This window comes from Equus asinus, chromosome 1 (assembly GCF_041296235.1).
Source record: "Equus asinus isolate D_3611 breed Donkey chromosome 1, EquAss-T2T_v2, whole genome shotgun sequence".
Classification (NCBI taxonomy): Eukaryota; Metazoa; Chordata; class Mammalia; order Perissodactyla; family Equidae; genus Equus; species Equus asinus.
In genome coordinates, this window is record NC_091790.1 from 190,721,021 (window position 1) to 190,734,183 (window position 13,163).

Genomic DNA, 13,163 nt, shown 5'->3' on the forward strand with positions numbered 1-13,163 from the left:
GGACCTGTTCGGTATATTTTATAGAATCGTTAATATTAAATGAGACAACATATATTTGAGAGTCCTAAGATTATGTTTTCTTGGTTTTTTTTTCAGTTGAAAATTTAATGCATGCTCATGGTAGACAAGAAGGGAGAAAACAAATTAACAAACAAATAAATAATATGAAAGAAGTAGAGTGAGAATCGTGCAGCTCTATTGTGTTGCAAAGTTTTAGAAGAATAATAGTTATTATTATTAGCATAAGTTATGGCAAGAACCAGATGACCATGGACAAATCACTCACTCTTACAGTTTCTTAATCTATAAAATAAGAGATCAAATTAAATTTATTTTTTAACATAAATATTATATTTACACATTATTCTTAAGAGGAAGTCGCCAAAAAGTTTTTTGAAACTAAAATAAATATAGTCCTATGATGTATTGAAGTGTATGTGAAGAATAAAGTGTCAAACAGGACATTCAGAAAATAAATGTTTGGTATTTTTCAATTAAAATTTATTAAAATGAACATTGCATGAAACAGATAGATAGATATATATATATATATATATATGTGTGTAACTCAATTACAAAAAGGTCCATGAATTTATCTAATGAATAGACAAGCAAGTCAGACTTCTTGACTTATAAGCAAGTCAGAATACTGATCTTACAGTTACCTTAGCGAATAAGGAATCAATAGAATAATGAGCGGATTAGTGAAATTATTTTGTTTAATTAAACTACATGAATAAACAACTGTATGAATGATGACCAAAAAAATTCTGTTAAAGAAAAGTATTATTGAAACAATTCCACTGATTAGGTAAATAGGAGTTGAATTGATAATATTAATTGTTGATCTTGTATTAATTCAACATTTTTTGAGCACCAGTTATACTTGAGGCAGTGAACTAGATAGTAGAGCTATAAAGACTAAGTCAAAACTCACTGTTTTTCTACTGAAGGAGGAAAATACATAGACAGTTGTATCAATCCGTGTCCTATGGGTCCAAGGTATGAACAGGGGATCTATGAAAATAGAAACCTGAAAGACTACTAACTACATGAAAACAAGTGCTCAGCCTCTCTAGTAATCAGAGAAATGCAAATTAAAACAAAAATCTACACTTTCTCTCTCTTGGATTGGCAAATCTTAGGAAGTTGCATAATAACAGTTGTTTAAAGGTTATTGAGAAACAGAACTTGCCTGATGACAGCAGGATCTGCTGCAGCCATCCAGGAGAACAACATGGCAGGAATCAGAAGGCTTATATCCATACCTTGGTTCAGTGGTCCCACCTCTGGGCACACATGATAGGGAAATTTATATGCAAGTCCAAGTTCTTATATCGTGTCATTTTACATTAGCAAATTAAGATCATAAGGGAAAAGAAAACCATTATATTTCCAGAGTTGCAGCCAAAGAAATAGTCTAAGCAATTCGAGCAAGTGCTAAAGGAGAGAAAGGATAACGGAACGTGAGAATTAGAAATGAAAAGAAGCAAAATATTGTTAAGATAAAAATAAGAGAAGGATCTTGCAAAGACTGGTGAGGATGTTGGTCATAGTCTAAGGAATGTGATTAACTTGGCTTTCCACTTGACTTTCAAAAGACTCTAACTCAAACAAACAAGCAAATAAAAATGACAGACAGAATAAATTGACACAAGCCGTGCTATGGAAGCAGAGTTGAGAAAAAATTGGCTAGGCCAAGAGTTATCAAAAGGGTTTCTTAGAGTTCATGATGCCTGCAGGCAAAATAGGGGGCACGGGTGAGAAATGTGAGGATGAAAGGATAAGAGGATGAAAAGAAGGTGCTTTAAGGCAGGAGACAAGAATATAAAATGGCATAAAGTCATAAAACACAATGATATGTTTGGAGAACTGCATATAATTGCTTTATATTTGGGATATTTAGGAAAGTGAGATACTTCTGGAAAGATGCAAGGAGGCAAGATTATAAATTTTATCAAGGACTTAATTATGTCAAGAATATCAGGAGGCAGGGCCTAACATAAGGAAATGGTAGTAAAAAAATAGGAACAAAGTATAAATTCAAACAATATTTAAGAGGTAGCATTGACAGGTCATGGTTACCCCTTGGCCGCTGGAAGTATGGATGAGGCAGAAGGTCAGGACATGGCTCAGAATTTTAACTTGAGCACTTAAGTGGTGATAACATGATTCACAGAGATGGTTAAAACAGGATATGGAGAATTTTGGAAGGAAATATGACAAGTTCCATTCAATCAAAATTACTCTCCTGACTAAACTCTTCAATGTTTCTCCATGACTTACGGACTAAAGTCAAACTTCCTATGTTTTCCATAAGGACTTTATGATGAGACCTCTACCTCTGTATACCTCTTCAGCCTTATGTTCAAATCAGTCGTGCTATGCTTTAATAAAACCAAGCTCCTTGTAATACCTGGTGAGGAGTTTAATAGTGAAGGAATATTTCCTCCTAAATTTAATACACAAGAGACACTGGGGATGTTCATGTGGTGGATGAAGACCAAGCCAACAGAGATAGGTTGTGGTGTACGAGGGTGGGACAATACATAATGAACCAAATTTTAAAAGAGATAAGAGAAGAGAGACTTTAGGAGTGTTTCCAAACATAGCTTATGGGTTCTAAATCAGGATGTCTGGAGTGAGCCTGAGAATCTGCATTTGCTTTCATTATACAAAGCTATGTTCATAATGAAAACATTAAACAGTACCCTGAAGCATATAATGTCAAAAGTAAATGACCCTTTTTAAGCTCCTTCCTCCTGGCCCTGTAGCTGACACCTCATGTATAATTTTGGAAGGCCAGCTGGTGAGTTGCATTCCGTTAACATCATTCCCCTGATTAAACTCTTCAATGTTTCCTCTGATCTGAAGATTAATATATATATAATCATCATTCTGAAAAAAACAGAATTAGATTCTCTAATATTCTGTGCCTTGCTCTGATCCTATTATCTTCTAAGTTTGCACAACAATGCCAGAACACATATGTCTACCTCTATCTTTTAAAGGCTGTGTACTATTCCATTGTAAGAGTATTCCTTAACACATTTAACCAATCCTCTGTCAATGAATTGTTTTAATATTTCTAGTTTTTTTTTTTTGCTGTAACATTTGTGAATGAACATCCTTGAGTAAACTTCTTTGCACATTTTTATAACTATAGCTGAAATATAAATTTCTATATGTAGTATTCTTGAGACAAGTGTTTCTTCATTTTAAATTTTTAGAAATGTATATAAATTTTCATAGGTATAGATAAGTTGTCCTCCAAGGAGGTTACCCCAGTACTCCAACCAATAATGTCCAACAACTTTAACACTGTGAATGGGGAAATGGTTTCCATTGCTTGTGTTTGCATTTTTTTTCTCAGTCTAGATTAACAGACATCTTTGGGTGACTTGGATTGTCTTAAGGTACCTTAGACTGATGACTTAGGGACAGAATGATGGGTCATGGAAAGACTAAACCACCTCCTGTATCTCCACTAATGTGTTTGCATTTTCAAATTGTGAGGTTTATGAAAAACATAAACTTTCCATATGTTTAAAGTTATTAACATTTAATTTGCCTTTTATCTAACTAATATATCAATGTTTTAGCTTGTTAGTCTTCTCATCTTTCCTCATTTATTTTCAAAAATCTTTGATGTTAAGGAAATTAGGTAACTTTCTATTATGTGCTTTACAAATATTTTCCCAATTTTTATTTTTACTTTTATTTTTTCTATGCAAAAATTTCAAATAATTATGTAGCACTTCCATATATATTTCTTTATGGACTCTGAGCTTGGGGTCTTATTTATTAAAGCCAACCCCCTCCTAAGTCATAGTTTTTTAAGAATCCTTGAAGATAACTTGCTTTCTAAGCTGAATAACCTTTTTGTTTAAATGCTATTTGTACTTTGAAGGTGCTTAGCAAATTATTTTCTACATGGATTTCAAGGGAAAACCACTGCCCCACTTGTATCTCTTTGTGATTAGAGGGACGTGAATGAATAGACATTTCTGAATTTTGAATGCCCAATAACTTCTCAACAATGCTTCCTTTTTGATTCACACAACTTGCATAGATTTTGTCAGTTTAGGCTAGTATTTCCTACAGATGCTGTGTCTCCAGAAACGTGTCATGACTCCTTTGATGAACTTTTAACTTTCTTTCCTATGTCTCTTATAAAAGATCACTCAATGGTTGCCTGACTTCAGTGTCATTATCTGAAAAATGATGATTATCTGTTTACTTAAACACAACCAAGATGGGTAGCAGAAAGTACACTGGGGTTTAATAATTGCTTCTTTACCCACCCATTGCTGCCACCAGAGCATATGCCTCTCAAAGGCAGGGACACTGTCTTAACGATCGCTGAATGCCCAGCATTTATGATAATGCCTAAGACAGAGAAATTGTGCGATAAGTATGTGAGGACAAAGTGAATGAGTGAATGATTGAACAAACTAAGGGTCGTAGTCTTCTCTCTATCATTGACTTGATATGTGACCTTACATAAGTTATTTAATCTTTCTGGGCTTCAGTTCCCTCTTCTGCCAAACAAATATAAATCCTAGCCTGACTGTACCAAAGATTTGGCAGGAAGAACAGTAACATAATAGACTTGGCAGTGATTTGAAAAATAAAACATTCAGAAAATTGGCATAATCATATCAATATGTATTTAATAAATAACTTCTTTTGCAGGATATGCAATATTGGAAGTGCTAACCATGTGACACTAACTACAAGTGTAAAATGGAGATCAGAGGAAAATAATAGTCATTGGGAGAAGTGTATTGGCTAATACAGTATTATTATTATCTTATCTTTATTATTATCATTTTCAGTATCATTATGGAAAACGCTTAGAGCTACCAGGTGGAAAGATGCTACTGACTATAAAAGTCACACATTCACTATAATAAGTTTTATGTTTTCTTTTGTATTTTGTCCTCCTACTGGCTTATTAATTTTTATGTCCATACCAGAAGCTCTTGATGCTTTGGAAAGTTTATGTATAATTTTGGTTTATTTAGTTCAATTCATCAATATTATGCTCAGTTAAATTGATTGATGACAGACAGATAGATAGATGATAGACAGACAGATAGACAGACAGATATTCATGTCTAGGTGTGGACACGTTCAGAATGTTATCAGACTTCAAATATATTGCTAGCCTGAAAGGATCTTTTGACCCTTCCATTTGAAGTTTTTGCCTTTTATGTGGAGAACTGGGGCAGGTAGGCACAATAAACATGTAGAGGAAGGAGGGAAGATTTTGGCCAAAGAAAATGAGGCTCAAAAGGAAAAAATCTGATATATTTTAAAGCAATGTTTGTATTACATTTGTTAATTTTATTCTATTTCTCTGCAGGTTTAAATGTTTATTTGGCTTCTTGGCTACTGATTAGAGAACACAAAATGAATAACTCAACAAACTCCTCTAACAATGGCCTGGCTCTGACCAGTCCTTATAAGACATTCGAAGTGGTGTTTATTGTCCTTGTGGCTGGATCCCTCAGTTTGGTGACCATTATCGGGAACATCCTGGTCATGGTCTCCATTAAAGTCAACCGCCACCTCCAGACTGTCAACAATTACTTTTTGTTCAGCTTGGCCTGTGCTGACCTCATCATTGGTGTTTTCTCCATGAACTTGTACACCCTCTACACTGTGATTGGCTACTGGCCTTTGGGACCTGTGGTGTGTGACCTTTGGCTAGCCCTGGACTATGTGGTCAGCAATGCCTCAGTGATGAATCTGCTTATCATCAGCTTTGACAGGTATTTCTGTGTCACGAAACCGCTCACCTACCCAGTCAAGCGGACCACGAAAATGGCAGGTATGATGATTGCAGCTGCCTGGGTCCTCTCCTTCATCCTCTGGGCTCCAGCCATTCTCTTCTGGCAGTTCATTGTAGGGGTGAGAACTGTGGAGGATGGGGAATGCTACATTCAGTTTTTTTCCAACGCTGCTGTTACTTTTGGTACTGCCATTGCAGCCTTCTATTTGCCTGTGATCATCATGACTGTGTTATACTGGCACATATCCCGAGCCAGCAAGAGCAGGATAAAGAAAGAGAAGAAGGAGCCTGTGGCCAACCAAGATCCAGTTTCTCCAAGTCTGATACAAGGAAGGATAGTGAAGCCAAACAACAATAACATGCCCAGCAGTGATGATGGTCTGGAGCACAACAAAATCCAAAATGGCAAGGCTACCAGAGATGCTGTGACTGAAAACTGTGTCCAGGGGGAGGAGAAAGAGAGCTCCAATGATTCCACCTCAGTCAGTGCTGTCGCCTCTAATATGAGAGAAGATGAAATAACCCAGGATGAAAACACAGTTTCTACTTCCCTGGGCCATTCCAAAGATGAGAACTCTAAGCAAACATGCATCAAGATTGTCACCAAGACCCAAAAAGGGGACTCGTGCACCCCAATTAATACCACTGTGGAGCTAGTTGGTTCTTCAGGTCAAAATGGAGATGAAAAACAGAACATCGTAGCTCGCAAGATTGTGAAAATGACTAAGCAGCCTGCAAAAAAGAAGCCTCCTCCTTCCCGGGAAAAGAAAGTGACCAGGACAATCTTGGCTATTCTGTTGGCTTTCATCATCACTTGGGCCCCATACAATGTCATGGTGCTCATTAACACCTTCTGTGCACCCTGCATCCCCAACACAGTATGGACAATTGGTTATTGGCTTTGTTACATCAATAGCACTATCAACCCTGCCTGTTACGCACTTTGTAATGCCACCTTCAAGAAGACCTTTAAACACCTTCTAATGTGTCATTACAAGAATATAGGCGCTACAAGGTAAAACATCTTTGTAAAGACAGAAGGTAGTCAAGGGGAGCTTGGAATGAAGAAAAGGGATAAAAGAGCTCCTAGTTTTAAAATCTCTGCCATTGCACTTTATAGTCTTATTATGGAATGTGCAATTAAGGAGCCCAAGAATGACACTCTTATGGTGCCTATGCTCCAATTTGAGAAACTTGCACCTTATAAACCCTAGCCTTTTAGGAGCAATGAGGCCATGAAAGAGATGTGTTGGAATTGTGGATTTAAGTAACGATCTACGCTTTCTCGTTCTCTCTTGAAGAAGGGCTTTCGAATCTGCAATTTTATCTCTGCACAATGAGATTAATAACCTTGCTCCCTTTTTTTTTTGTTTTTTAAAAATTTCCCCGTGTTCCATATGAGGATGAAATGCCACAGTTACAAGCTAACATGGAGACTTAAACGTGAAGAAATAGACATACATTGGGGAAGTGAAGGAATAAAATCAAAAAAGGATGTAGAAATGGTCTCCAGAGTGTTAAGCATATATTATTATTTTGTTATGGTTTTATTTGGAGAAATGCAAAGTAACAAATGCCTATTTTTTTACCTTTCCCTTTTCTCACCACCAAAAGAAAAAGCAAACAAAAACAAAAAACCTGAGTAGATCACATCATTATTTTCTCATTATGGCATTGGTTTTGGCAGTTCCCCATTCTACATTGTGTAAGGGCAAAATCTGCAGGATTTTCATTAAATACAGCCAAAGACAGACATGAAAATGGGCATTTCACCCTTTCCCACCTTGTCCTTTGCGTTCTTTGAGGGTATAAAAGCCTGTAAGGATTTAGTTCACTTATGATCCTCTATGTGAAATGTTTTCACCCATCTGGTTTTCTTCTAAACTAGCCTCTTATTTTAATAGAATAGCCTACCTAATACATAAACACGATTGAGAAACCAAGTCATTTTCTAAACTGAGATTTCGTCAAATTAAATAATGGTCATTCTAGTTGGAGAAAGTTTACTGAGGCCAGATGAATTTGAGATAAGAAAATAAAAGTTTGAAAGGGCATTCTCTTTCACCCTGAATCTGCCTGACCCATGTATGAAATGTTAACTTGTAAAACATGAACCCCTGGCCTTTGTCAGCCTTATTCTTTTGGAATCCTAAATAGGATTAACATACTCACGTGTCACCCGTGACTTCTGGGTCAGTCCCAAGAGATTAAGACCTTCTCTTCAATGCCTGCTAAAGGATAGTATTTAATTTATAGTCAAGTCAGCTTGTGTATAACTATCCTATGACCAGTGCAGGGGGAAAAAAAGAGTAATTCAAAAACATTTACTGAAACCACATGTTCCATATTCCTCAAATTGTCAATTATCTCCAAAATTTTTTAACTTCAAATTCTATCAATAGAGGTATAATAATCTTTGTGATAGAAATGTAGTTGATAACTAAACAGAAGCTAAATGAGCTCAGCAGAATCTGAAAAAAGAATGTAGGTGGCTCTACCTGCATCGCTTTTTAGCATTTGTCTAATTCTAGACCATAAAAAAGTCAGGTCAGGAACTATTACCTAAATGGTGGCTTTATAAAGAATCTTGCCCATGTAGAAACTTTTTATTTGGTACCCCAAATAAATATATGATTATATTGATTCACATTTAGCTAGTTATTTTTATCCCTCAACTTTTTTCTTATTACCTTTGTTATAATCTTCCAATCAGATTTTCTAAAGATGGCCCAATTAATAGAAATCAAATTTATAAAAGCCTTTTCAAATTTCATATTTTGCATTTTAGATTTATGGGCTTCATGATACCTTGACCAGTAATATCAATGTGATTTGCATGATGAATTTGTCAGTATTAGACCTTAGCATTTAATTAGAGTTATTTTGTGTCACTTGGCTTATTGACGGCATTTCAATTTTGAGAATTAAAAAAAAAAGCACAAGGTAAACTACAACAAAAAAGAATAGTTAGTAAGAAGCAAATTGCCAACAATATTTGTATGTAACTTATCCTACATAAAAATAATTTCTTGTTTGAATAACTTGTCACCCCCCCCAATCTTCTATGTGTGAACATACAGCATCAGTTCATAAAGATTACTCTATAATTACTTACATGTAAACTTACATTTTAAATCCATATTTATTTTTATTTTTATTTTCAAATCAATGTGTCACTTGAGTGGAGGAGACATCAAGCCAATGGACTCTTTGGTTTGCTGTAAACAAAACAACTGACTGGCTGAATATTTCACTTATTAACTTGTACCATTATGATGTAGATTCATCTTTAGTTGAGATGAACTCTTTGGATTCAAGGATTCAGGATTCTGGATTTGTTCTTTTTTTTATCTGCTGTAACAATCCAACTCACCATGAATCAAACTGGCTCTTACTGTCCATTTCTACTCTATCCTACCTTCCTTCCTTCTATTCTTGATCTTCACCTTAGCCACCATAACCTTATTGAAAGGGCAACCACCAAGCAGGAAAGGAAGGAATTGAATATAGACTGACATGTCATGGAAGCTTTGTCAACTGGAATCAGAAAAAAAGGAAAGAATACTGAAAATGGTAGATAGTTAAAAGGATATGGAGATTGTATTCAAAGTTTTGCGTTAACCGTTGCTGGATTTGTCTATTTCAGTGGCTGTCAACTAGGGACATTTAACAATGTGTGGAGACATTTTTGGTTGCCACGACTGGGGGTAGGGCTATTGGCATCTAGTGGATAGATGACAGAGATGCTGCTAAACAGCTCACAATGCACAGGATAGCCCCCCACAACTAAGAATTATTTGGCTCATAATGTCAATAGTGCCAAGATTGAGAAACCCTGGTCTATTTTAAGAGATTCTAGAGCTTGCTTTGTATAAGTGGGAAAATAATCTTGTATCACTATTAGAATGTCAATGCAAACAGCTCACTTGTTTGAAAAAGGTAATGCTCACCAATCATGTATCAGACACACTGTCATCCACTGAGTTTGGCGTATTTGTAACTCACAGATTGGGAACACAGGACACATCTACATATACAAAGTCACCAGACCGTGCACATAGCACATTGTTTCCACCATCTTAATGTCCGATGATGATTGCCACAGAGTCCAGTCAAGTGAGGTTATAGTAGTTGGCCGTTAAAATGGTTGCAGTCAATATGGTAAGTTTCTATTGGAGCTGCCATTTTTCCTTTCAAAAACGTTAAGGGCCTCTTTCAGAAATAATGTAATTCATCTCCTTTGTTTTCACTGAAAAGGTGAATATCAGTCAAGAAATTCTGCTCTCCTCATAGCAATAATGTAAATATCCCAGAGTGGTCTTATTAGAAGAGGAGATTAAGAATGTGAAAAAGCCAGTTCATTTCTTGAAAAAAGAAATCATTGCCCTTTTATCAGTTCATTATTCAATTTAATGCTATCTCCCAAGTGTTAGGACAAAGTCACCAACATAACAAGTCACGTGGGATAAGTTTTCTGGTTTGAATGTGGAAGCTAGAGGTCCCGCATTCTCCTGCTCTTTCTTCATTCACTGCTTTTTTGATCCGGAAAATCTGACACTGAGGGAGATGGGAGTTCAAAATGATGGCAAGACATACTTAGAAATGCAATCTACTTTTATTTTCTTCTACTTAGTTCATTGGTAGTTACCTTTTCTCCAGTTTGATAAGATCCCTTTCAACAACCACAGCACTGGTATTGCAAATAGATTAGGGAAGCACCCAAAGCTGGATGAACTGTGCAAAGTGTATTTTCAGCATGTATATACAATACCACGCCTCTTAAATATGCTTCTCTTAAAAGGGTGCACGCTGCAGCATGAACTGTGTGCATATTTAATGTGTCTTCCTGGAATATGCTGTATGCTTAATATACATATTCTATAAATAAAGTAATGAAATGTATAATAGAAATACATATTTCTGTATGCAAATAAATATATTATACACAAAAATCTTAATATGCTATATGGTATCTGTTGCTTCAGAGTAACAAGAGTAGATTTTATATGCCCAATTTTAAAAGAAAGTCATATTTGCTTTTGAAGGAAGAGATTTAAGAAAACAGCTAAAATCCTACCCATAGTAATGTTAAACTGTTTTATAATCTTTGAAAGCATGGCACTGATTTTAAATGGCTCTTGGAGGAATATATTAATAAATCTTTGCTGGTGTCATCCCACGTGACAACAATGCTTTTTGCTCCTGTGCTCCTGACAGGCCTCTGACTAGAATCTTCCTGGCTGTGACTGTCCCAACAGCTGTGTTGATCTCACGTCTGATTGCCTGATGAGATTGCAACCAATTCATTGACACACAGCTTTCCTCTCCTCCAAATTAACTGATTTCTGTCAAATAAATAATCATACTGGGAGGAAAGGATGACCTTCAAAATGTTTTTCATTCTGAAAGGCAAGGTAAAAATTGTGCAAGCACTGTATTTTGTAAACCACTCTTTTCAGTTTGAGTCCAATACAGCATCCCACACATTAAAAGCCAAACATTTTTAGTGTGGCATGATATTGCAAGTGTCTTCAAGAAATTATGAAATAGGTGGTTTATTTCTGAGTGTTCTACCTTTTCTCCACAGCATTTCTCTTCCTTTCCTTGTTGTTCCCTCCACTATGCACATTCCCTGACATTTTCTTTTGCCCATTAGCATGAGGTCTTTGTTAGCAAATATTGTTATGATATTGGTTAATAATAGGCACGTGATCCCAAGAGCTGTTTGCATTTTAATAGAAAAAGCATAAACACTGAACATTTGCAAGATTTCTATTACTCTTTAGATATCAGGGCTTGCAATGGGATACACATTTTTCAATGAATTCTAGTTTTCTTCAAATTTTATGACATACACAGATGTCTATCTGCTTCCTAAATTTTACCTTTTCTGCCACGATTCCCCCCTGTGAATTGCTGTCCCTTATTTGAACCAAAATCATTTCTTGAAAAAAATTGAGCTTTCTATCAATTCTCATTTGTTTCTTATTGATCCAGCGAAATGTTCTCATTTCATTTTTTTAGAATTCGAATCGAATATTGCATCGATGAATTGTCCAATGCTCTTTCTGACTAGGTGGTTGCAGATACTGAGACAGGAAAAACATCTTGCCATCATAAAGGGAGAATTTTGTACTTCACAACATATATCAATCTTTTTCAGCCAAAAATAGAAGCAGGAAGTGTTAAGTTGTGGAACGTAGGTATTTATTAAACCGGTGACATTCTGGAAAATCTTTTCTTTGGCTTCCTAAACACACATTTAAACAGTAAGTCAAGGGAAACTGCAAAGAAAAAGAAGGCATCCGTCTTCTGTACTTGTACCATTTACCCAGCAGCTCATCTGAATCCTTAAATTATACTCTACAAAAAATGTGGCTATCTTTGGAGGTTTTGTTGAAGATTTTTTTTTTAAAAAAAGAAATACTCTTTTCAAGTTATTATTACAAAATAAAGGATGGTATTAGTGAATAAATTGTGTGTCTGTGTCCAGAAAGATTTACAATGGATTGCAGAGGTGGCTAATTTAAACATGGATAATAGTTGGACTATTTGTATAAAAAAAAAAGAAGTCATAATTCACTCTATCCTTAATTTTTTTTTCCAACATCGTAAGTCTTATTCTCCTTGCTGCCTGTTTGTAGAGCAGGTGCTTACATTTGTGATGGTGTGATTATCTTTACTAGAGCCATATTGTATCACACCATATGTCAGTGATTCTCAAACTTTAGGCTGCGATAGGATCACCTGCAGATCGTTGGGCCCCATCTGTAGGTCTGAGGTGGGGCCTGAGATTGTGTTTCTAACAAGTTCCCCAGTGACCCTGATGCAGACCACACTTTGAGAACAACTGACTTTTATAGTCTAATGGAAATTTTCGCCAAAGCATTGTGATAATTAGCAAGACATTTATTATTGATGACAAAAACTTCACATTTAAAATACTACCCACAGGCAAGCAAAGTTTTTCTTAGACGTAAATTTTGTTGCTTACTTACAAATAGGCTCCTTATATTTTCTACCTCTCGGGAAACTTCTAGGCCCATGATCTGAACACCAGAGATTAAAAATAACCTTATTGATAAATTTACTTGAAGAACCATTAGCACATCAAAGTTTAAGATAACAAATAGAGCAGATGCTTGAATTCTATCTGCAATATCTCCAATAAAAGATACTTTAAACATACATTTTATTGATATCCTACATTATATATACTTGCATAGATCATGTATACAAACACATTCTCCTCATATGAGTATTCACAATGAATCTTTCCATTATTTCACTGTTTAAAATTAATGCTAAGTAAAAAATATTTGCATTTTAGAAGTAATTCTTCAACCTCTCCTTAATACACACACAC

General features: G+C 35.6%; 1 protein-coding gene across 2 annotated transcripts in view; it reads left to right on the forward strand.

Moving 5' to 3' along the window:
• The window catches only part of CHRM2 (cholinergic receptor muscarinic 2), a 144,083-nt gene extending 135,275 nt beyond the window's left edge, over nt 1-8,808 (forward strand). For both annotated transcript variants that reach the window (XM_014839345.3, XM_044779062.2), the window contains exon 3: nt 5,369-8,808. In XM_014839345.3, coding sequence (XP_014694831.1) covers nt 5,416-6,816 — 1,401 coding nt within the window. In that variant the 5' untranslated portion in view covers nt 5,369-5,415 and the 3' untranslated portion in view covers nt 6,817-8,808. The remainder of the gene's footprint in view (nt 1-5,368) is intronic.
• Nucleotides 8,809-13,163: the final 4,355 nt, after the last annotated feature.